General features: G+C 41.6%; 2 protein-coding genes across 2 annotated transcripts in view; both read right to left on the bottom strand.

Moving 5' to 3' along the window:
- Positions 1–13,512, bottom strand: part of CCDC88C (coiled-coil domain containing 88C) — a 95,818-nt gene extending 82,306 nt beyond the window's left edge. Inside the window, exons 1-3 of the mRNA XM_083863633.1 lie at positions 13,429–13,512; positions 13,244–13,344; positions 5,937–6,045 (exon numbers count right to left, since the gene is read on the bottom strand). Of these exons, the coding sequence (XP_083719759.1) occupies positions 5,937–6,045; positions 13,244–13,344; positions 13,429–13,488 (270 nt within the window). The 5' untranslated portion in view covers positions 13,489–13,512. The remainder of the gene's footprint in view (positions 1–5,936; positions 6,046–13,243; positions 13,345–13,428) is intronic.
- A 10,670-nt stretch (positions 13,513–24,182) lies between these two features.
- The window catches only part of PPP4R3A (protein phosphatase 4 regulatory subunit 3A), a 40,614-nt gene continuing 37,469 nt past the window's right edge, over positions 24,183–27,327 (bottom strand). Inside the window, exons 14-15 of the mRNA XM_083862956.1 lie at positions 26,810–27,036; positions 24,183–24,602 (exon numbers count right to left, since the gene is read on the bottom strand). Coding sequence (XP_083719082.1) covers positions 24,489–24,602; positions 26,810–27,036 — 341 coding nt within the window. The 3' untranslated portion in view covers positions 24,183–24,488. The remainder of the gene's footprint in view (positions 24,603–26,809; positions 27,037–27,327) is intronic.

The following is a 27,327-nucleotide window of genomic DNA, read 5'->3' as shown; positions in this document are numbered from 1 at the left end:
TGCTCCTGCTGAAGGAAAAGCTTAACTCAAAATATTTTTGTCACTGCAAAACCAAGAAAGCTTCATTAAGCTAAGTACTGCATAAATACATATAGACAGCCTGTGCCTGTAGCAAGTTTAAACTAACCAGAAGTCAAATGAAGAACAGAAGCGGAAGCAAATACACAGCTAATAAGGTTCTACTCCAGGTCGTGCCAGTGGCAGAATCTCAAGTCCTGAAAGCCCCACTGCCTTTCTGAAACACAGACCACCCCAACAACAGTACCTAACAAATAACTTATTTGTCATAGGAGTTCATTTATTTATTTATTGTAGACTTGTGAAAAACAGAGCATGGCTGCTCACCGTTGTTGCTTTGGGCAGCTGTAACTCCAGGCCATAAGAACAGGCACACTACCTCTGCAACAGTACAATTGCCAACACAGAAAATTTTGGAGACTATGAATACAGCCCAGTCCATTGTACAGAAAAGGGAGAGAACTGCACTTAGGAGTGCATGAAATCAGCAAAGCATTCGAATTAAAAAGAGTTTCTGTTGAAGCTTCGGATACCTTTTTCATGAGAAAGCTGACACTCTCTGTTAATAATTTTGGAATTTAAAGCTCGAGATGAAGAAAGGTTGTCCCTAAGCCAAAACTGTTCCCTAAGGAACAGGAGTCAAAGGAAAGCAGTCACTCAGGCACAGTTTAGCTTAACCCATCAAATAGACAAAGCCAGCAAAAAGAAGTTCAGTTTTACCTAATTTCAGTAGGCCATTGGGGGTACAAACTTTCCCCCTAAGAATAGAAAAAGGCTTTTTTGACTTCAGGGTGTGTGCATTTCTAGGATTTTGCTGTTTACCTTGCTAAGGACTAGATTACTAGCCCACTAGAAGTAGCCTGCCTAGTAGGGAAAGATTCCAGCTCACACAAGAGGACACTGCTACTTCCAGAACTTTATTTATAGCCTGAGTACAGTTGCCAGTCCCTAAGCTGTGCCCAAATCTGGAGCTCCAAGTTTGAATTCCTCTTCACAGTTCAATCAAGAGCTCTAAACCTGCCTCAGTGCTTCAACTACAGAAGCGGGACTTTTTTACTGACCTAGAAGTATTGCAAGACCTTCGCTGATCCACAGGGAAAAACAACATTTACCTCAGCCTAAAAAACAAACTCATCTCTATTCCAGAGGTTAGAAACAGCCTCAGCAAGTCATGGGCAGCTAACATCCTTTAATATACCTGATAAAAACTCTGTTGCTTGTACTTGTTTTACACAAGTGTAGAGCAGTGAAAAGGAGGACACAGAAATATGCCTTAGAAGTATATCCATCCTTGCCCTCCATGATCTCTGGGCCCAGCTAAGTGATTTAGGTGGGGACAGTAGGATTTGTGCTAATATTGTCTCTAAAAAATTAGAGAATTGCTTCCCCTTTACTCATCCCCCTTCACATTAATGAGAACACTAAGGGTTTTTATGAGTTTCTTACTGAAGTTGCACATGTCACACAGTCACAACTCTTTTCAGAATTGTGTCTCAGTACAACTTTTTTTTTTTTTTTTTTTTTTTTTTTTTTTTTTTTTTTTTTTTTTTTTTTTTTTATTAAGAGGTATTTCCACCCTTTTAGAAACACAAGGTAATCTGCTAGGTATTTAGTGGCTACAACTGCAGGGAATAAAGACAACAAAAATACAGCCGTGACCACACTGTAGCATTTCTCATCCATATATTCCAGATGTGACCACAATATCCATCCAGACATAGCCAAGGGATGATTATATTTCTTTTCTTCTGTCAGCTTCAAGTTTTTCATGTAAATGCAAGGAATTTTTGCTTGAGAGTGCAGTATATATTGTTGGAGTCATTACTGACATTTTTGAAGGTTAGGAAACTAGCTGTTTACAAAACAGACCCCTTCAAGAAACACCCTTATTATATTTTTTTTATGTTTATTTAACTGGTATCAAAGTGATTTTTAGTTCCCCAGAAGAAACACTAAACCCAAAGATTGACACACAAGTAGAGGAAGAATAAAACTTCTCAAGCTTCTCCTGCCAGCCTGCCTTTAGGCTTCTTCCAAAGCTCTACAGATATGAGCATATTACCCAAGTACTGCAGATATCAGGTGCTGCACTTACATGGAATCTTCAAGTAGCAGCACCTACAGGATTTAAATATTCTCTACAACACAGCAAAGGGAGAGACTAACGCCCTTCAGATTTTCTAGCATTCTTTCACCTTCTTTCAGTTTAAAGACAGACAAGCATTGGAATTCAGTCAGAGCGAGAAGAGTCACAAACTTCACACTATGAGCAAAGAAAACTTTCTGCTGTGTTCAGCCTTTTCCAAGATATGGCACCAATTCTAGAAGTTTTATGACCAGCCATTTCTCCAGTGAGCCAGTGGTTTAACATTATTAAATGCAATTAATGACATTATCTTGAATGCTCATAAAATCTCACAGCAAAGTGAGTCATACGCTTGGTTTCAAAAGAGGGGCCCTCTGAAGTCAATAAAACCGGCAAAGGTAGGACTGTTTCAAGAGTGGAAAATGCAAAGATGTTGCATGGTATCACTGGTAACAAGTAGTACGTAGCCAACAAATAAATAAAAACCACCAAAGCCAGCAGCAACAAGTTGTCCTCCTTTTAATTATCTTGACACTTTTTTCTTAGTAGCCACCAGCAATGAGGTCTCCTGCAGAGGAAAGTTGCAAGATGGCAACTCTCCAAAAAATTGCAAATTAACAAATTAAGTTAGCAAATTTCTAAAATAGAGAGGTTATTCAAACAGAAAAAAGGCCTCTTCATTGCACTTACCCCTCCCAAGTTATGCCTGGTGAAGCACATTTAGAGGCTGATTTTTAAAGCTTAAATCAAACCCAAATTCTACCAAGAACCTGGCTTGCTCTTATTTATCACCAGCAGAAACCCTCAGCTTATGAGATCAGGAAATTGCCATTACTGTAATGCTTGAAATTGTGCTTTTGGATCAGACCTGTCCTTGTTTTCTGAAGTAGCATTATATATATTAATGAGAACTTTGCTTTAATGAAGAGAGCAGCTATACAGATATATGAGAAATCTGATATTAGATACAGACAGACTAGACAATTACATGATCTGAAATGTCAACTACCTTCTGAATATCAGCATTAATTTTAGTAGGCACTTACGTCACTTTCCTCAGATACTGTTTACAGTACCATGAATTTATGTCACATTCCTGATTGCTCCTGCTCAGTACAGAGAAAAGCAAGTACTCTTTCATACCTACCAATGTCCTTCAAAAAAACTGAGGAAAATGCCCCTTCATTCTATATGATCTGGTTTACCAAATTCAGCAATTATGCCATAAATTTGACTTTGGTATTTAGGCAAAGAGGAATGTAAAATGTCAAGGCCAATATCATGTTTTTAGGAGCTTTTGTTTCTCTTGAGCAAGCAGAAAATTTGTGTTCCTATTGTTTGTCAGGAACTTCTCCCTCACAGTCTGCAAACATGTTTTCAGTCAGTAAGACACTATCCTCACTTTAACTTATGCTAATGTATTTATACTACTTTATTAAGCAATGTCCACAACTTCAGCCTAGTTAAAAAAAATCTCTAATATTCAGGAGAGACTTAGCCTAACAATATTTAATTATTAAGAATATTTAATATCCCAAAGAATCTATTTGGTTGCATGTTAAAAAAAAAATCTTAGTAAAACCTACTTAAATCATATACTAAACGACAAGAAAACCTCCAAACATCTAACAGGGACATGAGCACAGTTGCAACATTATACCCAGCATCAATCTCACACAGAGCTCAATTACAGCATAGATGGCCTCAACTACCCCCAGACTATCGAGAGTTGAAGGCTGCACACACCACATGAAAGGGAATCTCAGATTAGCATCAAGACCTTGGATTTGCCCTGAAGATATGATTGTGCCAAGGAAAAAGAAGTTTCTTATATAATGTTATTACCACAAAAAAGTTATTTTATTTTAAACGTTGTTGTAATTACATTTTCAGGACCAAATGCAAAGACTGATGAGCTCTCATGACTGCTTTGTTTACATACAGTATATATGGTCCTCAGGCAGCAAGATTCACAGTATTTAATTTCTGGACTACAATAGGAACATCACTGTTTCAGCCACTACTGCAAGCCTCAGCTACTGTTTCCCACTGAAAATTCTGTGTCTTAACCTATTTTAGTTGTTGCTAGCTTTATTGGATTAGCTCAACAGCTAGGTCAACAAGTAACATAACACATGACTCTGAATCACTTTTCTTTTTTCCTGACTCTGATCTTGCTCCAGGTACTTTTAAAAGAGGTCAGAGTACTAGCTTCAAGAAAGAAGGGGGAAAAAATAAAGAGAGAAAAAAAAAAAAAAAAAAGAAAAAGCTAGTGAATGGAAGTTTCAACACCTGAAGGACCAGACTCTCTGACAGTAAATCTTGTGGGGGCAAGGAGAAAGGTTAGGACAAGTCTCTTTTGTAGACTCCATATATATATATTTATATTTAATAAGTTACAGAAACAAACAGCAACAACAAGATAAAACAAAAAACCAACCCACTAAATCCCAAACTTCAGCCTCTAGTTATGACCAAATGGAATTTCCCCTTAGAAATCACAAGTCTCAGGAATGACATCACACTGCATCAGCACCTCCAGATCTCAACGACAGACACTGATCAGTCATCTTTAGAAATACATGATACCCTGCCCTACACCATCTCAAACCTGAGTTACTTTGTTTTCCCAGTAGGCTGCTGAAACTTGCACAGATGAGTCACGCAGCCCAACTAACTTTGTCTTTTTCACAAGTGCCCCTCTTCCAGGCTTCCCTAAGCAAGTCCAGGAGCAGAGCTGTGGCAGTCACATGGAAGAGCAGTAGGCAAGCTTTGGAAGAGAATGGCATGAAAAGGCACTACTCTACATCTCTTCTGTATTTTGAAGACAAAACCAATACACAGTTTCTTCTATACATACAGAAAAGATTAAGTGTCCAGGGTAAACACACTGACATCAACTCCTACAGTTTACCTGGCTTGTTCATTATATGATTGAGACACACAGAGAAGCATTTTAACTTTCCTAAGTGGTTTCAGCCTGGTTTATATAGTGCACAGCATTCAAATATGGCAAAAGATGTGTAGAAGGAAACAGCAGAACAATTACCTCCCCACTAAGAAGTCCAAATACACACAACAGTGTGCATACAGATAATCTATTTAGAGTAACTGAGTTCATGCTATGTCTCTTCAGCAGCAGCCAACATGCTCATAACTCTGCAAAAGTGCTCAGCTGTCAGCACCCTGGTTTTAGGGGAGCACTGTTACAGTAGAGGAACACTGACAGTTCCAGAATGACACCCAACAAGTGCAGTGTGAGACTCTGCAGTCATTCCTGCACTTCGCTCTCTTAGAGGAGTTCTGAACAAACAACTGCTCCAACACCAAAGTCCAGAGTGTAAGAAGTCCACCTTCAAGCTAAGCACAGATTTATTTTTCCTATCAATTTAAGGTTTATATTCTAGTGTTAAGAACATTTATTTAGCGAAATTTTATTTTCTAGCAGCCCCTTTAAGAAAAGGTTTCCTGTTTAAAAAAAGTCTTATACCTCAAAACACTACTTCCATTTCAGCAAAACCCTTCACATACACAACCCTACCACAAAACAACCCTTTTAGGACATGCATTTCTATATGCTGTGCCAGTCTTTAAGGACAACATAAAAAAAAAAAAAAAAAGGCAAGGAAGCGGCCCCTGGCCATGAGTAATAGATGGAGAAGATAACTGCATTGTCATTTTCAGAAGAAAAAGCATGGCTGAAAGTACTTTTACACAAACACAATTTCCTCTCCATTTCCTGCAGCAAGCTTCTTTGAGCCCCCAGCCCCTGCACTAGCTCAAACAGTACAGCAGTCACCAGAGATTAATGAGCAGAGAGTAGAAATCTCACCTGATAGTAAGTCTTAATGTTTCTGATCAGGATGGTGAGGTTTTGAACCCGAAGATAGGTATCGTTATTTACATGCTTGTTGACACGTTGGTTGGTTGGTCGAGGATCTCTATTCAAAAGAAAGAAAAGAAAATATTACTAATTAAACTGGTGTTAAAACTTAACACCTCAATAACACATTTAAGTTTATGAATTAAATAGACTGACAATTATACAGGGTATAAATGCATTAATTCATGATAAAATAAGCTCTGCACCTATGTATAAGTTGGAAATATTTCCTGCATGTCACAAAATACCCTACTGCAACCCACACAGTGCTTCAGGTCAGCTCCCCTTCTTACCCATATTTCCCTGAAAAAAGAGAGTATCTAATCTGTGCAAGCTAGACCAAAGGAGTCTCTGATAATATGGGGTTTTCCTTATTCAAATAAAGGCAAGTCTAGGAAATACTAATCATGCCTTCCTCAGCTTTAGAGTTTTATGATAAGAAGAGGGTATTAATACTTGACAAGTGATCACTGTAAAAACTGCAAAGACCAGATGTATTATAAACTGAAGAGAAAATAAGAATACTGCACTTACTACCCCCATATCATCTAACTAGATCTCCCATATACATGCTACAGTTTTTGTTTGATTTTAAAAACAAATCAAAATTGTACCAGAAGCAATTTTATTTCTAAAATAAAAAATAAGACACAGGAAAAATGCTGAAAATATTTTCATACAAATGCACACCTTTAGATCATCTCTGTACACTCTAAGATGTTGAAAAAAATGGAACCAAAAATCTTTATCTGCCAATAGCAGAGATCAAAGTTTTGTGTTTGCCCTCTAATAATGACTCTTATCAGCAGACTCCTACACAATCCAAACACCTGCCTCCCAGAGCTCTGCTCTGGCTGTTAATTAAGCCATTCACAGCTCTTCCAGGGCCAATTATTGAACTCGGGCGTTGACAAGGAAATAAAAGAGGAACTGATCCAATATTTATTTTTAAAATATATCTGCCAACGTTTACATAAGTAAGTCAAAGAGCTTTTATTATTGTTTTTTTTTAATGCACAACCATTCCAGAATACTTCTTGAGTGAAAGCAGTGGTGTGAGAATAAGTATGAAAAAATACACGGATATTCCAGAGATGAGAGAAAACTGCCTTGACAGCAGATAACATCAGACACGGTATTTATGTACATGGATTTAAGCAGATGACCAATACTGGCATAAATTAGCAAGACACTACACAGCCTTTCCAGCAGCAAAGGATTTTGTATACACATTTATACTATAATAAATTATGAAAGAATGAACAAAAAGAGGCAACTGCAACAAGCTTTTAAAGCAAAATCTGTAGTAAGTATTCCATGTTACTGCTGCTCAGATACAGCAGTGCAGAAGCCACACTGGTAACAGTTTGACAGGACAGATCCTTAGCGAGGGAGAAGCACAAAAGCCAACAGGGCTTGAGCTCAGGCGGCCACCCTTAGCAGTGCTGTCTGAGCAGGCGCTGAACCTCAAAGGAAGCTGGACACAGCTTTTTTAGGCAAGGCCATGACAACAAAGTGGGAAGCTAAAAGGGAAGAAACATTGAAAGAGGAGCTGGCCAAACAGAAGGGTCAGCCTACAGTTCCCATTTCCATGTGAAAGCTCACACAGGCAGCACGCTGCAATGCCACTGGCCACTGCCTGGCACTGTTCCCAGGTTTGTGACCAGGAACTGAAATCTTTGAGTGGCTAGAAGTCACTACTCCATAATCCTTCCCAGAACGGCACAAAATGGGGCAAAAATCCTGCAAACACACTGACCAGCCATAGGAAAGCAGAGGCTATTTCTTCAGCCTGCAGCAGTTGGAACTGCAGACTTGGATGAGGTTTTTGAGGGCACGTCAGACGCAGAACAACTACTTCCTAGACAAGATCTGCTCATTTTTGCACAGTGGAGATTGTGTTACAAGAACATAAGCACTAGCAGAACCAGGCCCTCAGGAGCAATTCCAGAGCTTTTATCCTATCATCTTCGTTAAGGGTAATTGATTGCTCCAAGAGCCCTTAATGCCACTGACCTCAGGGTCCTCTTAACCTGCAGCCAAGCTGCAGCACAGTGTAGCTCAGGCACTCCTGCCACTTCTCCATCACAAAGAAGTTAAAAGCTTTCCTGAAAATAGAATGTAGCTCAAAAGCATGCTTTCTGAACATGCTGTGTAACCAGCTTCACACAGCACCCCAGCTTAGTTCAGAGAGAACCCTCTGCACAAGATGTGGAAGCCCAGCACAGCCTACACTTCAAACTGCTGCAGAGCTTATTGTCTTTACAGGAAAATGGACCGATTATTTCTCAACGAGCAAGATCCCGTTTCTTCTTTCTGTGCTTAAAAACAATCCTACCCTAACAAAGACAGAGCTGTTGGTACCAAACTTTGTACATTATAGCACCTGTATGGAGCATATGTCTGTATGGTGAAACTTGTTCATCAAGAATTTTATAGCAAGAAACTCTTTCTGGATCACATTGAAAATTAAAGAGAGATTTTTGGCTTGTTTTTTTGGTTGTTTTTTTTTTTTTTCCACACTAAGCAGGTAACCCAAACAAATTCATATCTGGATATATCTGAAAAATCCCTGAGCACCACCTCAGCTGCCTTTTCAGCCCTTTGATGTTTGGTCTTTTCCTTACACACAAATATAATGAAAACTACATTTCTTTTTTTTGAAAACCACCTACTTCTCAAGATCAAAAAAGTTATCTAAATAAGACCGAGACATCCTGGCTGAGGTGTGACCTAGGGAAGTACTCCACAAACCAGTAAAAACCCACCCAAGCCAAAAACAGAAAGAAAGCCTCAAACTTCACTATACACCCAAATATTTTAAAGAAGTTGTCTGGTTTGTACATGAGTCTTCTAGGAAGAGAAGAAAAAAGGGGTCAGGAGACACAGATCAAGTAGCAAGCAGGCATAGGGCCACCAACACAAGTGTGTTACAAAGCAATCCCTTAAATCAATAATTCATAAAAGTAACCACGAAAAAACCCATTTAAATTTTAAAATACAAAATGACAATCCCATTCTTACAATTTCTGATAAGTCATTTTTATGAGCAAGTGGAAAGCCCTCAAGTCAGGCGCAAGGGTTATAAGACGCCCAAAGGACTGGCCCAGCATCCTGCAGCACTTTGCTCTGCAGGCAAGGCACTAACCAAAAATACACCACACTGGGGCTAGTCTAACTCTCCTACCATCCAACTTCTTCCTCTATCGAGTGAGACAATGCCACTAAAGCTGGTAGATTCCTAAATTGCCTAGAAAATTGTGGGAAAATGCACCAGTACGTGACATTCTAAAATTTTAAATTAGGCAGATGCACATCTCTAACACACCTCCCGGTATTGGTGCCATTTGCTACAAACCACGAGGAGCAGGAGCAGGCACTCACAACGCGGCTGTTCCTGTCATGTGGTCCAAAAGACAACAGATCAATGGTACCACAAACCATGACAGCAATTGAAATGGAAAGACCTATTATTCTGCACTGTTATAACAGGATTTTAACACAAACAGCATTATCAGCAGTATTCCTAACACACACCCCTGTTTGCTAAATGTTTTGACAGAAAAACAGTCTATTTTCAATTAGAAGAATTAGAACAAGCCAATGTGAAAACACTTATGCGCCTGCATAAACATCCTCATCATTTCTTATAGGAAGTTTCATTTAGGAAGTTAAATGGGGCAAGTATTTGCTTATGCTTTTAGGTATTATGCCACAGCTGCAATGTAGCACTGAAGGCAGTCATTGCAGTACCACCACGTGCTAATTTTGTACCAGGAAGTGACACACAGGCATCTGAAAAAATTTCTTTAAAGTATATCTGCAGAGAATCTCATTAACCTGGTACTCATAAATCCATCAGCAACACAAGCTTGAAACACAGCAGTTCCACTTTGAAGATTAACATTTTTGTATGCAGAGCATTCAGCCAGTACTGCAAGTCTGCAGAAATCAACGCTGTCCTTCATGCATGATCAGGTTGCGATAGACACTTGAGCAGGACACAGGCAAAGGAAACCATTCAATTCCAACAGAATTATTTGAAAAGTCATTTGTCTTGTTTTAAAATCTAAGTGGGGAAACCAAACACTGCTGTCTGACTCTTGCTACTAATTTTAACTCGTTTAACAGCTAGGTGCCCCTACTGAGAACCAAACACAAGCCACTTTCTTAAAACCAGTGTTGCTTGTTTTAGAGATCACCAGTAAACAAAGGGATCACCAGCAAAGCCCAACAGCTGGTGTCCGACCGACTGCATTCTGCCCGAGCCCAGGCCTGGCTCCCCTGCTCTGCCCTCGTGCCATGGCTACATTTGGCAAGCCTGAGCAAACCACATTTTATTCAGGGCTGGCATTCCCGGGGGCAGTTCATTTCTCAAGAGGATGAAGTTAAGGCACAGCCCTATTTTCATCTCTGGTCACAGAGCCAGCAGGGACCTGGCAGGCTGGAAAAGCAGTAGATAGCTGTCACATATCTCTCTGGTGACACAGCTGCCATGCTGAGATGAACCCATCACCTAAAAAACGTTGACACTGCAACACAAAGCAGCTGGGATCTTCTCCACCCAAAGCTGCCAGACAGCATTTTGGGAAAACCCGAAGTATTACAACAGAAATTAGGGGTTGACTGAACTCCTACAGCCCACCCACGACTCAAACAGCTAAAGCCTTACTTTCACTCAGGAATCTCCACTCAACAGGTATATCTGGATTTCTTCACAGATCCACCTGTCATTTTTTGCCCTGAATTAAACTTAAAATCTGCTTCGCTGCAGGGCAGAAATGTATTTTTAGTAATGAATTTCCCAAGAATTTGGCTTTCAAAACCTTCGCTGAAAGAAGCAGCTTGACTCGCAGCAAAGTACTGCATCACACCTGGTGTTTAGATGCAAACTCACATGCCCCTGTTATTTCTGTTCCAGTAATCAGGCAAGCAGGATAAAAAAATTCAAAGGGAAATAACGTATAAGTGATGAGGCAGCTGTCCACATCAGGAGCCCAGCTCTTTCACCCTGCCACCCCCTACTCTCTACATGTGTGCACATGCCTGCATCTGTGCTTTCAAGCAATCAACACTATCATGGCACGGCAAATCCAATTCCAGATTAATCAAAGGCCCTCATTAATAGGCTTTCAGCAGGAAGAAATCTCCAGCCAAGCACTGAAAGCCATCCTCAGGAACCAGGACTTTAAAAAAATAAATGTGTTTTTAAAAATTCTTGCTTATCAGTTGTTTTTTTTTCTGAAAGCTTTGCAGGGCATAAACATGTCTTGCAAGACTTGCCTGACTTACATGTAAGCAGTAATTGCATTGCAATTTTTTAAGTTAAAATCAGGGAAAAGTAAAGGTCAGTCAGCACCTCTCCTGAGTGCCTTGCTAGGTCAGCATACACAAATAAAATTGCAATCCTTCCTAAATCAAACAAACAATCTTGTGCTCTCAGTACAAAGCTTTTGGTTTCAAGCTCTTTAGTCACCGTTAGAAGCACTGCTAAAGCTGCCTAAAAAGGGGGGAAGAAAGGCCCAATTGTGTATAATGGGACAGTTTCCTACTCCACTCATGCCTCCAACACTTCACTTTCTGAGACACCATTCATTGGCAGAGATGTTTGTTGGGAAAAATGCAAACAAAGAAACACCAAAGCCCCACCAACTTATTTACCTGACTGCTTAAAACTAGTAAACATGCCGGGGCATCTCTCCCAATCACAAGACATCAGACAAAATGCCAGCTAGTGCCACCGCACTCAGCCAGCCTGGATGCTTATCCTCCTTATTTCCATGAGATCTTATCATTCTCTCCTTGTCCCCAGATCATTGCTCAATTGCTCCCTCGACTTTAACAACTCTTACCTCCTTAGACATAGCTCAGTGGCCAATTACAAATATTTAGAGCTTGCACACACCACCTAATAAAACTCTCCTAACAATATAACTTCATAAATTCATGATTAAGTATGACTCGGTTTTCTTGTTTTGAAATGACTATTAATATATAATTATAGAAAAGTATTAGGTAACAGTGCTGTTTAGTTAAACCTGCAGCCAGCTCAGCTGCTGTTCCTTGATAGTTAGGTTGGTCAACTCAGTGCCAAACACAACGATCAATTTCCTACATCTCGGAAAGCTACAAGCCTCGATCTAAACGTTCATACTTGAGGCTCTAATTCGCAGAAAATAATCTTTTTAAAATGCAATTGTTTATTTTAAAAAGCTGGAAATTACGTCTTCTCTTTACAAGAGGCTTCTATCCCTACTAACATTTTACACCACTAGTTTGTTATCTCCATGTGCTGGCTGATCTTGGTTCTGTTCTGAATCGTGGATTTTCACTGGCTTCACTATTTAAGCTCCAGTTCACAATTTTCACTCCTGGTAACATCAAATCAAAAGAACTTTTTTTTACCTTCTCACATGGAGCAGCCAGGTACCAGAAGATAACAAAACTTGACAATCTGAGTGGGTGAGGCATTGATTGTCAGACTTAATGTTAGTTCTCAAGATTTTAAAGGAGTCTAATATGAATTCCTCATTTAAATGCTTGGGCTAACACTGCAAATCACTGGTTGAGCTTCAATTGATTTCAGTCACTTAAGAGAGTGCACTGCCAAAACTGAGTGACTTCCAAACTCTCTCCTCTGAGAGCCAAATACTTGTCCCTACAAACTCTCTCAGATGTATTTCAGAATATTTAAAATAAAACACAGAGAAAACAGAAAACAGTCAGGCTCTGCTCTCAGGCAGCACAGCAGACCAGCGACAGGAAAGGATGTGGTTAAAAGCACAGCACAAGCTCTAACAACGATTCAGTTCGCTGTGAGGGTATTTTCCGCACTCCTTTTACCAGTTTCTAAGTTCCCTCAGCACATGGCCTTACAGTGGCGCCGGAAAGAGGCAGCACTAAAAGATTCTTCCAAATTATGTATTTAGTATTGATGTTTACGCAAGAGCAGACAAAGTTCAGATGAGACCCTCCCAGTAAAGCTTTATATGATACTGTACTTTCATTTCCTTCTTTGCACTTCCATACACCTTCCACTGGAGCATTAACTGAGATAACTAGGAGGAGGAAAAAAAAAAAAAAAAAAAAAAAAAAAAAAAAAAAAAAAAAAAAAAAGCCACACATATACTAAGCAAAAAAGATTAGAAAAAGAAGTTAAAGAATGTGGAACCGGATTAGTTCGGAGCTTTTTCCCCAATTGTTTTTTGTTAATTTCGAAGAGTGACCAGAATGAAAACCGCCCCGGCCCCGCTCACATCTGCAGCATGATCTTGTTCAGGACCACGCCGTCCACCAGGTCCATGTAGACGCCCAGGTTGTCTCGGTCCTCGCTGCCCAGGTCCCCGAAGGTTTTCACCTGCCGGAGGAAAAGAGCAGGGTTGGGGCTGGCCCCGGCGGGACTCGGCTGTGCCCGGCTGTCCCCGCTCCCCGCCCCGCTCACCCAGGTCACCAAGGGGCTCTGCAGGAAGAGCTCCAGGAGCTCGGAGACGGTCACGTCCATGTCGCCGGGGCTGTGGGCAGGCTGCGGGCCGGCTCACTCTGGAGACAAAGGCGCGGAGCCCATGGCCCGCTGCCCGCCGGGCGCTGCCTACAGGGCGAACAATGCGCGGCCCATCGCTCCCCGCCCGGCGCCGCCTCCTCCCGGCGGCAACGGGCCGGTCTGGCCCCGCCGAGCTCGCTCCGCGGCCGCTGTAGGGGCTCCCCAGCAAGAGCGAGCCACGCCGGGAGAGACAGGGGGAGGCTTATCTGCCACGGGGAATGCCCGGGGGCCGGGAGCAGAGGAGTGGGGCTCGCTCGGGACAGCTCCGCCAGCCCCGCTCCGCTCCGCTCCGCTCCGCCGTCCCGGTACCTGTGGCGGGGCGCGCCCGAGCCCCGGCAATTACACCCGGGCGGCGGCGGCGGCGTGACGGGCAGCGGCCGCGGCCAATGGGAGGGGCGGAGGGGCGCGGTGCCGGCCAATGGGCGGTGGCGCCGGGCGGCCGCGGGGGCGGGCCGCGGTGTGGGGTCGGGGCATCGCCGGCACGCGGCGGCGAGAGCGGCCTCGGCCCTGCCGGCCCCAACCCCGGCCCGCCCCGCTCCCGCGGTAACCGAGGCGATGGATGCGCCGCCTCGCCAGGAAACCCGCCCGGGGGCCGCGCCGGGGGTGCCTGTACCTGCCGGGAGCCGCCCGGCACCGCGCCCTCCGCCGGGAACGGCGCCAGCGCCCAGCGGGAGCGCGCGGGGCCGAAGTCTGCGCTTCGAAAAGCACCAAATTCCCCACAAAGTGCTGCTCAGGGGCGCTCCCAGGCGTGCCCCGCACACCCCTCAGTGCGGCTCCAAGGACTAGAAGGGAGAACTGTGAGCAAGGCGGGCGGCAGGGCCCGGCGCTCCCGCTGGGATGGCCCGAGCAGGTGCCGCGGGCTCGGCCCTCAGCCCCCGGCCCGCCGGGCCCGCCGCTCTCCCCGGATCCAGCCCCTCTTAGTCTAGGGAAATACACAATGCTGTGTTTATCCCGGGCTCAGAACTTACCGAGAAATAATTTAGTCATAAAGCTGAGCGGTGAAATGCGCGGTGGGGCTTGGTTGTGCCAGGGTTACTGTTTGCTCTGCCTTTCACGGATGTGTTTGTTTATCTCTGGTGTTTATCACTCTGTGCATCGGCCACTCCTCAGTGCACGCTGCCTATTTTATGTTCGATCACACTGAACTCGCAAAGATAGGTTTTGGATCTTGCACAATCAGACATCTGAAACGCTGGTCATTATTAACCACCCACCTCCAATATGTATTTTTGGTTAGAGGTGGGTACACGTGTGTTTGTGCACCGGCTGAAGGAGTGACAGCTGTTGTTGTGCCTGAGGGACCGGAGCGGTTTGCAAGCAAACTATTACTGATGACAGACACTGATGTTCGCTGTACAGGCTGTGCCCCACTGAAGATCTGCTCTATGAGGATCCTTATTCTGGGCAGTCCTGTGGACACTCCTCTTGCTGCCCTGGGATTGTGGATTGCAGATTGTTCACGGGCTGTTTTGCTCAGTGTCTTGAGAGGATGTACCAGGAGGGCACAAGTGGTTAAATTAACCCTTTACTAGGGAACCCATATAGGCCAGTTGTTTCAGGACTCGGAAAGAAGGAAGCTTTGCAAGCAAACCATCTGTTGTAGTTGGATGGGGAAATAGGTTTGCTTTTGAATGTAACAGCCATGGAGAGAAAAAGGATGGTTAATCGTTTCTCAGCACTTCAAGAGAGATGGACTGCCATACTTCGATTTCTTGAAGCCTTATGATTCCCTGTTCTGTGGAAAGATTTCATTAAATAAATTTTCAAAGCAGTTACCGCAGTGTTTACAACAGATGTGAGTGTTAATCAATAGAATCAAAAGAAAAACAGCTTAGTGTTTGAAAACTGTACAGACCTATTCACAGGAGACAGAATAAAGATGCAAGAATGCTTTCCCACTTTTCACAACTCGAATGCAACTCGTTTGCAGGACAGACTCCTGAAAAGAACCAACAGCTGCCGAGTCCGATCCAGGTGTTGCCAGTAGTGGGACAATTGAAAGGGAGGGCGCGTCATGGAGCACGGTTATAAAAACCAAATTTCTTATGCCGAAAACTTTCCTGGGGATGCTGTTGGCTGCCAAAAGCTCACGCGTTATTCAAGGTGACCGCCGGTGTTAACAAGAAGTACTCGTAACAGGCAGTATGGAGGGGGGTGCGGGAGGTTTAGCTGCAGGAGCGGGACGGGCAGGGGTCGGGAATGGGATGGGGAATGGGGCCGGGAACGGGGTCGGGAATGGGGTCGGGAATGGGTCGGGAATGGGGCCGGGAACGGGGTCGGGAATGGGGTCGGGATGCAGATGCCGCCGGCTGGGCCGCGGCGGGCGGGGCTCGGGCGCCCTCTGGCGGCGGCGCGGGGAGCGGCTGCCAAAGCAAAGCGGCCGCGGGAAATAACGCTTGGCTCGCTTTGAAGTGCGCGGGGAGCACTGATGTCTCTGGAAAATACTGATAAACTGCTTCGACACGCTTGGGCAAGGGGGCCGCGGTACCGCCGAGGGCTGCAGGCCGCTGGGAAAGGCCGAGCAGCGGCGGGTCTCCTCCCGCCCCCGAGCCCGGAGCCGCCCGAGCCCCGCCGGGAGCAGCGGGACGGGGCGTGCGGGGGGCGCGCTGCCCGCCTCGGGCAGGACACACAGCCTGGCTGCGGGCCACAGAGTGCCTGCGGAGGGGCTCCCCTCGGTGAGTTTGTGGGGAATCTGCCAGCCCCGGCTGCGTGTGTGCTTCCCCCACGTCCTCTCCAAATTGTCCCTGAGCATTTACAGTGACAGCACTTTTATCCACCCACCTTGTGTTCCACCAAAGATGTATCTTGTAAAACCTCACCTCCCTACTACAGGTCAGATTCTTATTTCTGACGGTACCTGAAGCTGCCGCCTTCCCAGAGCGGATAAAATAAAACACATACCAAAGAATATATCCAAGAAAGTTCAGATCCAGACGTACAAGCAATTGCATTTAGAAATCATGCTTCTTACAGTAAAGCAATGATGAAAATGTGAAGTATTTAAGTTTAATGTGATTTGCAATAGTTTTGTTTCGATATAATTTCCCATGGTCAGCTTTTAACTAAGAACATAATTATCAAAGAATTAAGAAGCACCAGAACTGTGATTTAAGACACCTACATATGTACAAGCTACTAAAGACACCAGTGTATTCAATGCCTCCGTTAGCATCATGTCTATTTCTAAAGCAATTTTCACAGCACTCGATTTTCAGCGACACAGACTGCAGAAGGAACTTTGTAAGCTCAAACATTTCCAAATGTTCCTTTAGGCTGACTGTAAATGGCATGATTCACCCCCCTCAGACTGTCCCCTAGCAACGAGTACAACCATCAACAAAGCTCCACCATTCATCTGCTGTCTGAAGTGTAGGTTGCTGAGGGATGGGAATAACAGAATACACGAGGTTACAATACAAGAGTTAAACTCATGGTAATCAGGAAAGAGCTTTTTCTCCTCCTTTGCTTGGGACTGTCTTTAAGCAGCTTTCTTGTAAATATGACTTGACTGTTCATCAACCAACTTCTCAGCTATGGAGCAAGTTTGCTTTAAGTAGACTCTGGAGCTATGAACAATGCGTGCCAGGAGAAAAAGAAGGTGATCAGAAGATAGCTTTGGTCTTCATAACATTCGATTCTGAAACGCTGTTTTCAATATTGTTCATTTTGTTGAAACAAAGGTGGTAAAGAAATTTGAATGAGAGTAAAAAGAAAGAAACCGGTATGTGCTACCAAAAGACAAAGAAAAACCACAGTATTTGCTAATGTGCCTGGGATCGATCTGAATGCGGGGGGAGGGGGGGATGCTGGTGATTTACAGTCTGTGGCTGGTATCTGAAACATTCAGAGAGGAATTCCCAGAAAAAATTAGAATTAGAATTAACCTTTAGCACATGTTTGTTCAGTGCTGAAATTCAAGCCAACTACTTAGGCTCCTGAAGAGACTAACATAATACAGATCTAAAATACAAGGAGAGAGAGTTTGGGCAGAATAAGTATCTCATAAACCTCTGAGTTCACAGAAAATAAATAGAGAGTCAAATACATCAGGCAAACAATAAAGTTAATACAAACAAAAGATATGGGGAGGAGATGAAGGGGCACCAGCAGTTTATGGCTCTTTGCATGAACTTGAAAGCAAGAGAGGAGTACTCAACATCCCAGGCAAACACAAAATGGTGACATAACATCCTTGACTTGAACCCTTCAGAGAGGCAATGAGAGTCACAGCAGTGGAGAAATGCTCATGGGCCTGCAAGAAGAGAGAAGAAATTAATTTTAGTTAGATTCATAACCTAAAGAGGTGCTAGAAGAAAAGGCTTGTCCTGGTGACCTAATGCAGTGAGCTCAGGAGAGCAGGGTGGAAACTTCCTGTCCAGTAAATCAGGAAAAATGTCCTCTGAAGCAGCAGGAGCAAGGGGAAGGTGTCTTGCAGGTTTTAAAGACATGGTAGGTCCTGGTCTGTTGACAAAGTGACTACTGATGAGAATAATGGTGTAAAGCCTTGGGCACCTTACCCAAAACCTTGTGTTCTCATCAGGACAGGGAATATCCCCCAGGCAGAAGACTGTCATGTATGTTTCTCAGTTTCTTTCTCCTTGTCAGGAGGTAAAAGAACTACGATGTCGCCCTAAGTTTGTTTGCTTTTCAGTGTTTGCATTTTATTCTTATGCAGCTTCAAGAAAACTACATATATTTTTAGAACTTATCTATTTTGTTTACATATTTCTCCTCTGGGAGGAGAAATATGATTGATGGTGATGTTCACCAATGAGGTCAAAGAAGTGACAATCTGTGTAGCCAATCTTTTGTCTTCTGATCAAGGTGTATATAAAATGGAGTCAGAAAATTAAAATAAAGCTTTCCTACTTGACCTTCTACTGCCTGCCTTGTCCTTTATGTGTCCGAAATAGCGAGACTACATCAGCAGCACTAACTGGGAATCATGAGACAAGAAAAAGAACCAGTAGGACCACACTAGGAACTGTTATTGACTGCTTTAAAGGAAAAATAGGGAAGTATAGAAAGCACAGAATGAACTAAAATATATTAAATAGAACATATTTTGATTGTGTTTTATTAATATGAAAAATATTTGAAATAGTAAACATCAATTCCTATCAATCATAACTAGAAAATGTCTTTATAAAAGCAGAATGTGATTTTGAAGGTCCAACGCTTCAGGGAATTTTAGTTTTTCAGACTGTTTTGACACTAGTTATACAAGAATGTATAAATATCTATACTGATGACACTGGGGTGAGCTAAAAATAATAGGTAAGCACAGCCAAAAGTTTTATAAGCAGCTTTGGGAAATACTTAGGCTGGCTACAGTTGAAGTGTAAATTCACATAGAAAGAAAATACTCCAGGGAGAAGTTAACAAAGCCTCAGCAGGGAGGCAAATGGCAGCAGGGCTGGGACCACCACCACCTCTGATACCTACCACGGGCAGAGCCCTTTCTTGGAACAGTGAATATGGCAATGAGGAAGTTTGTGTCCCTGCTACCTGCTCAAATAGCACTCCAAATTCACTTCTGTGTGCAAGACTCACAGATGTGGGAAGAATAATTTGAAGAACTAATAAAAGACTGCAGTTTTGAGGGGTTGTGACAGAAGGCACAAAACTAAGGTTGCCCAGTGATAGAGTTAGATATAGTTGTTTTAAAAGAACATGGTAAAAATTAGTGGTCAGTACTTTATGTATCATGGGCACTGACTTAGTGTGCAGAAACACAAAAGGTGGCTTTAATTCTAGCTGAATTATAGAACACTTTAATGTTATTTAGAGAAGGCCAGTGTGGACAGAAACTGACTTTAATTCACATGGGCTTGACTTACTCCCTTAGAAGTGAGACTTTTTTAATTACAGATGCTTTAGAGAATTATTATTTGCATTTTAACATTGCATTTCATAGATGCTGGAGTGACTGCAGACTCACTGCAGAACACACAAGGACTCTCCTGTGGTACAATACTGTTCAAACCCCATGTTTTAACTTGGCTATTCACATCTCCTACCTGTCTTTATACTCTGATGCAAGAACTGTAGGCAGATTATCAATTAATGTAACTCAGTTCTCTCATCATTGATGTAGTAGCAGCTGGGGTATCTAAAAAGCATGGAGAGAATCAGATACAGCCTCTCTTCCTGACCTACATCAGCCTCTAGCCATACTTTGCTATGTATTTTGCAAAGCCTAGTAGGATGCTGCAAGCTGCCAGACACAAGAGAAAAGACAAGCTTTTTAGACAAGTCTAAAAACTTGGGAGCCTGATCTATGGGCTCAGGGACGTGGGTACTTCCAAAAGGAATGCTAACCCACACTGGTACACGTGGCCAGGGAATGCTGCTGAGCCCTCTCAGGTGGGCAGCCCACCTACAGTATCTTTAGCCTTGTAATTTACACTTGCTTAGAAGATCAGCGCTATTCAGCCCAAATCAATCCCCATCTATATTACAGATGTGCATTTCGTGAGCATAGTTCCACCCAGTACCAGATAATTTCCCGATCTCAACCTAAACCACTAACAGTTGTTCCCATGGAGCCTTTTCAGAGTCCTGAGACAGATACTGTACATCCCTGGGACATTTCAGAGTGCACAGCAAGGCCACTGATATAGATCTAAAGTCACTGTAAATCAGTGCCTATTTCCATCATTTGCCAGTAGTGTTCTCCTTTTTTAATATAATCTACTGGTTTATATATTATTTTTACATTGTTCATATATACAGTTGGCATACAGAAGATGGCATCTTTCCCCCTCCCTTTGCCTTTTTTCCCCCAGCAGTCTGCAGGGTTTCATTTCAGCTTTCAATTGTTCTATTAATTTATATTAAACCCCCACAAGATTCATACTCCAGTGAATGTGGTTGCAACTAGAGCAACATCTAATCAAATCTAGCTCATCAGCTAGCCAGGCACTGATGAAAATCATAGGAGAGAACCACAGAACAGAACCACAGAATAAAACCAGAATATCATGGGTTGGAAGGGACCCAGAAGAGCTGAGTCCAGCTCCTGGCTCTGTACAAGAAAACCCCAAAATACAGTAAGTTATGCCTCCCTCACATGAAATAAGACATTAAATTATTGCTCTAATTGAAGGTGGGCATTACAGGCCCTCCCACAGAAGGTTTTTGTGGCAACTTCTCTTCTCTGAATGCTTACCCAATTTTACACATAGGCTGTGGGTGACCCATCTTGTCTCCTGCTTTCACAACTTACCTGGAACGGGAGTTGATGTCCTCAAGGCAGGGGAACTGCAGTGATGCTCCGGCATTGACAGCACTGCTCCAGAGTGCCTCTGCAGCTGTAAAACGGCTGAGAGGGTAAAGAGAGAAGTTCTGTGGCCACTCTACAGATTGCCAGGAACCATCATTCAGCAAGGCAACCAACTTCATTGTGCTAGGTTGAAAAGGCAGCTGCTTGCCTAACAGCACCACAGCAGCAACATGAGAACAGAGCCCCACCAGTTCTCCAATTAAACATCTCTGCAGGGATTTAAACCACAGGCAAACCCAATCTGAACAGTTCCATCCTCAGTACACTAAAAGGATTGGGCCTACTTGGCACTTAATTCCATGAGAACATGATGCTTCACCTGGGGCGGCTGTGAGAGATGAATGAATGAAGAGCCTGATCTTTGTTGCCAGGCAGGCACATTACACACAGCTCATTCTAGAGACAACTCACTGTTTAGATACACCAAACTTTAGATCCTTTCACCTTCATGATACAGGAGATCTCTTTTGTGGTGATGTGCACTGTTAACCCAAATACAGCCACACTCTGCACACATTAGAAGAAAATCTGGAAATATTCCAGATCACCTGGAATTATTTTCATTACTGTGGGTTCCTTGAGGGACCAGGTAGTTCACAAACATTCCGTCTGGTATTCCCATTAAGTCTAGGCTCAAAGCTTGGAAGATCATCCAAGGAATCAGCATCAAGTCTTTCAGCCACTGAAGGAATAGAGGGGCCTTTATGGATGATTCAAACACCCTGGCTCTTGTCTGTAAATACTGAAGGGTTTGCCCTGTAAAGCATACTTCAGGACACAAAATGCAATTAAGATGACTGAGCCATGCTTAGTATAATATACATGCAGCTGTCTTGGGATGAGGACAAATGGTTTTTAAAAATCAGCCCCAAGAAAGATCTAGAACAGAGTACTCTTTCCTAACATCATTTTTTCCCACCTATAAATTCAATCCCACTCTTAAAAAAAACCCCCAAAAACAACAACAACAACAACAACAACAACAAAAAAAAAAAAAAAAAAAAAAAAATCACTTCTTAAAATCCCAGTATTTTTTTTTCCCCTAAAGTACATTTCAAGATTTTCATGAATACAAAAGTGAACAACAATGGGCAAATGACTGGGTATACCCACTGTTCATCTACTTCCAACTTCCATGAATTTATCATCTCAGTGCAGACATGTCCTGTCAGGCTACAAGCATTAGATAACTGGGAAGACAAATAACTACCCAGCCACAAGTTAGACAGCATTAAAAGACATGCAGCCTAATGTTTTACAAGTCTTTTAGAGCTTCATAAAAATATAAAAACTTCAAAAAGTTCCTGCCTTCATTATTTCAAGCAAGCTCAGTAACTTCAGCATAATACTACTTCTGTTAAATGAAATGCTTAAAAATCCAAGATTCCTACAAGTATTATGAAAGTATCTGAAAGTCTGGAAGACTGCAGCATCAAACATCACAAGATCCAAGCACTCGATTGCTAAAGGAACAGAATAACAAAAGTGTTCCTTCAACCATCTCAGAAGAATGGTTTCCTGAGCTAGAGCCTGGAAAACTTGCAGATGACTGTATGGATGAATTTTCAGAACTTTAAGCTCAAGAAAAGTTTGACAGCTTGAGCTGGATTTAGGTTCTGGCTAATTAAGAAAACCTGCAAAATTGCAGATTTCCTTGTCATAATGTCTGTTCTGACAGCAAAGTAGCAAAAATCAAGTTTTCACAGTTTGTTGAAACAGCATGGGGACTCAGCCTGCAGCAGCAGATTGTGTCTAATCCTGCAGTGACCACATGCACAACTCCTGACCTCTGTAAAACTTACTGCTGAGAACTGCCCTATCACAGACATTTCAAACATACTGTAAATCTCAACCTTAGAAAGTGATTACAAAAGAACTCTTAGAGGAAAAGATGGCTAATAATTTCTCCCTAATGCACACTCTTTAAATCCAAACTGGCTGGTATGTACTCACAAAGCCCAAGCACTGAGGCTTTGCCTTTTGTGCTTGGCACAGAACCTGCCAGGCCATCCACAATGTTCAGAAACGAAGTGCTCATCTACCCTTGGGCATGATCACCTGTGATCCTGCTCAGAGTCTCACTTCTCTTATTTCTATTTGTATTGATACATTTATGTATTAAACATCACGATTGTTGCAACAGTGGTGCCTTGAATGCCCAAAAGGAAATCAGCTCTTGAAAATGGATGTAAGAAAGGGTCTCTCTTTTGCAAAGGAACTGAACAAACACGCCTTCATAGGAAGCACTGCTGTGCAAAGCCATCTTCCATGAGGAAGCAGGATATAATGCCTAATTTCAAATTAGTATTATTTAGGCTTTTGGGAAAAGGGGAAAGAATGTGGTCATTGATTTAGACCAAGTTAATTGCTGTTTTTCAACTGAGTATTAAAATAAATTTCAAAAGATGGTGTCTTTGCAAAGAGTTTATTCTACAACCATCTTTTATTCATTAAAACTGAATGTATTCCAAAGGGAATTAGAGATTTTTAAAAAATACCACTAATGCTGTTTTCCTTCATCTTCGATTATTACTTTTTTATTTTTTTAAGTCAAATGAGTCAGTAGATTGGTATTCCTAATTCATCCATCTTGCATTTTGATGAGTTAGTTACCACCACTGTTCTGCATTATGAAATTTCAGGCTCTTTGGAATACTAATTTCCTATCTATAGGTTTAATTTTTTAATTTCATCCTATTTCCCTGATTTTTCTCTCAACAGGTGCTGCCAGAAATTTAATATAAAATATTAAGTCACAAAATAGTATTGCTTTTATGCACATTGTTGCAAGATTTTTTTCTCCCATAAAAACTATACCATCTTCCATAAAATCCATAACGTATTAAGAACTGTGATGCAGAACAAAATTACACAGTGTGAAACAGGTACCAGCACAACAGTGAGATTATATTACATCAAAAAATTTTAATGGTCCCAAATATATACTCAACAACTAAGCATACACTCAGGGGGGCAAAAAAAATTATGACACAAAAGTGACCACATCTAGAATTCCACTCAATCTTTAATCAAGAAGGGACAAACAAATCCCCCACCTCAAAAAAAATTTCTGCAGTTTAAAGGGCAAAGGGAACAGATTTAAAAAAAAAGAGGAAACTTTATATTCGGCCCTCCCCCGCAGAGGTTTTTAAAACCTGTTGTAGCTTGAGTAAAATGTTCAGAATGTACGATTTCAAAGGCAGGTCTCTTTTATACAAAGAAACTGCTGGCATTCTTAACTAGTGAAGAATTATGGCAAAACCCGCCTTTTCTTCAGAAGTCTCATACATGGTCCAAGAAAGCATATTCTGATTGTAGCAACTGACCAGCCAATCCAGAGTTCCATTAACAAAACTCCTGCCCTGTTGGCTTTTTTTTTTTCTTTTTTTTTTTCCTTTTTACTTTTTTTTTGTTTTGTTTTCCATTTCCTTCCCTGAGAAAAGGGCAACATGTGGTCCAAGCTGGAGAGCTCAAAGGCATAAGTCTTTCCCCTAAATGAAGTATTTCTCCTTCTTCTGCTCCTTTGAATTGGCACTTGATTGGCAGAAATCCATTTGTTTAAGTTGATCTGTGTCATACACAGTAATTCACAAAAGATTGCTGCTTTGCTGTGGGTTTGTTTTGTTTTTGGAAAAAAATTCCTTCCCCAACTGGTAATGTTCTTCAGCAGTTGCCATTATGATGACTCAAGCTTTGCTTTCTTTGACAAAGGTAAAGTTTCCTCTTTATCTTCATCTTCATCATCCTCTTCATCATCATCAGGATAATCTACAAGCCCAACGAGGCCTCCCTACAAAGACAGACCCAATTATTATAATTAAGAGAATGTTTGTACATCACTAATTCACAATTGCATTGTAACATGATGCTTGCAAAGAACATTGCCATAAGCACACTGGTTCAAAAGGTTTTGAATAAAATGATGCAGAACAAAAATAAATCCTTCAGTATGAATGAAAATGACATTATCTGAGAAATGTTTAAATGAATAAATCCAAAATGGGGTTTTACCTATCCAACTAGAAATATTTCCAGTTGAAACTTAAGTAAAGCCAAAAAAATCTACATGATTTTGCTAAGTGTCACTGCAGCTCCATGTGTAAAGACAGTTTATTTTTACTGAGCACAGCTGACTGCATTGAGCAATCTGGAAGCATTTCAAAAACAAATGCAGAATACCCTTCAATTTGAATATTTGAATTATGATATTTTAGAACACAGTTTGTCTTCACAAAAGTTAAAGTGTGTAGTGACAAAGAATTTTTTTAATAATATAACTGAATGATGTGTACAGGTTACGAAGTTTAAATAACTTGTCAGCTGAAAATGAAAATGTATCTAGAATCATTAAAAACTCTCCTGCATTGCAAATAGCCACAAATTTAAGATTAGGCAGCTCTGGACCCTTGAAGAAGCAGCTTGAACTTCTGGAACTTCCCCTGACTGTGTTGCAATTTCTGAAGCTTAACCAGCATTTGACTACAATGGCTGTTTCAGTCATTTCAGTCAACTGTTTACCAAAATACAACTTGAAAAAGAATTACACATATTCTGTACAGTCACATGCACATAATGCTGAGTATACTACACCTAAAGCAACAACATCAGGTAATTAATGGAAAACCCAATTTCAACACTATTTCTAGTTTGTGACTGTGGAACATTTTACTCTGAAAGAAGGTAAGATACCTTCTGCCTGAATCCACAAGTGTTTTTCAGGGCACTGCATGTTCCCCGTTGTAACCTGAACATTTTTCTTTTTTACCTTTACTTGAATTTGTGGAGTCAATATTTTATCCAATATGTTCCATATGTAAAGATTCCATTTCAGACTCAAGGAATTACACTGTCTGGGAGAGAAAAACCTCTGATAGACTGAATGGCTTTGCAAGCAAATTCCATCCCTTTTAAAAAGCACTTGACTAACTCTTGGGTTATGCAAGGAGTTTCTTCCACAGAGGGATTTAGAGGAGGTGTCCTTAGGTTCTTCCATCAGTCAAACTCTTCTGATCCAGGTGTGTTTTCAAGAGAATGCAATCCAAATACAAACTTTTAAGCCATGTTGAGTAGAAAAAAACCCCAAACCCTAAACCCGCACTTACCATCACTAAAAATTAGATCAACAAGCAGTATGGTTAACATTACAAAACAAGGATGAATCGGTGTTATTCCAAAGACTATCTGACAACTGACATTCAAACCTCACCTTTCAGGTGTGGAAACACTTGGTATGAAAATAAACTCACATTACCTGAACTGCATTGTATCAACGTTACCTTAGTTGCCCCCCTGTGCTTGGAAAACAGCAGTCACTCTACTTTTTTAACTCAGTTCAAGCATTTTTATTCAAAAATCTGTTAAAATCCAACAGTGTCCTAAAATGTATTTAAAAATGCTAGTTTTGAATATTCACTCTGTGCTACAACACTCTTTTTTAAGTGGCCTTCTACTTCAGAATGTTCCAAATCAAAACTGTAAGTTAGTTCAAAGGTAAATATATCACACTCGGGTATTAAAAAATTGTTCTGGCTTACAGCAATCACCATCCAATGAAATTTATTTCTTCCACATAGGTCAGTTATAGAATTCTGAACAATACTAAAATGGTGATAGTAGAAATCCTCAATGGATGTGGCAGGGCACTGTGGTGTCTATCACAGTTTGACTGTGTTTTCGAAATACTTATTTTTACCTGTCAAATATCCCTGTGCAATTTAACATAAGTACAGTGTTGTCTGAATTTCACTGTAAATATCACTGCTGAGAGCAACTAGTGGCATGATTCCTACTTGACCAGTCTGGGCACTAAAAGAGCTTCTATTTCTTTCATATACAGCAGATCTCATTAAAAATGCTGAAGGCCAGACAAGAAGTATAGACAAACCAGACAGTCCATTACTGCTTAACTTGTCAGGACTTTACACAGACTTCAGAGAGATGCAAAAGCAAATTCCTACTCTGCAACAATGAAGTCAACCTACAGCCATTCAAAGTTACCTTAGTTGTAATAGCTGCCATCTGAGATGTGCTTTTAGAAACTGATCCAGGTGAGCCAGGGGACCCTGGAGACCCAGGGGACCCAGGGGATCCAGGCAGATTACTTGCAGATGACTGGCTGGTAAGGTTAGATTTTGTACCACTGGAAAAAGAGAGCTTGAAACTCGGGCTCTGACGACCTGAAAGGTTAGTTTTCAGAAGAACTTCCTTTTCTTCACTCTCTTTCACTGGAAAGAAAAAAAAAAAGGCAAAAGTAAAGCAGTACTATTGAGTGAAATATTTAATTACAAACCACTTCACTGTCTGAGAAAAAGCTTAATACTTTATATATAATTCAGTTAAGTGACCCTTTTTTTCCATACCACCTACCAGCCATTGTTACTGGCCAGGAATGAACACTTTTCTTCTACCAATGGTATCACCTGAACATTTATGCAGAAAATTTTGAGTTATAAATATTATATATATTTAATACATAACATTGAATTATAATCCAAATAAACACAGAAAAAAACTTG

This window comes from Zosterops lateralis (genome assembly GCF_965231275.1).
Source record: "Zosterops lateralis genome assembly, chromosome: 6".
In the NCBI taxonomy this organism is placed as follows: Eukaryota; Metazoa; Chordata; class Aves; order Passeriformes; family Zosteropidae; genus Zosterops; species Zosterops lateralis.
The sequence above is the reverse complement of the archived record's forward strand: the minus strand, read 5'-3'. Positions and strand labels throughout refer to the sequence as shown.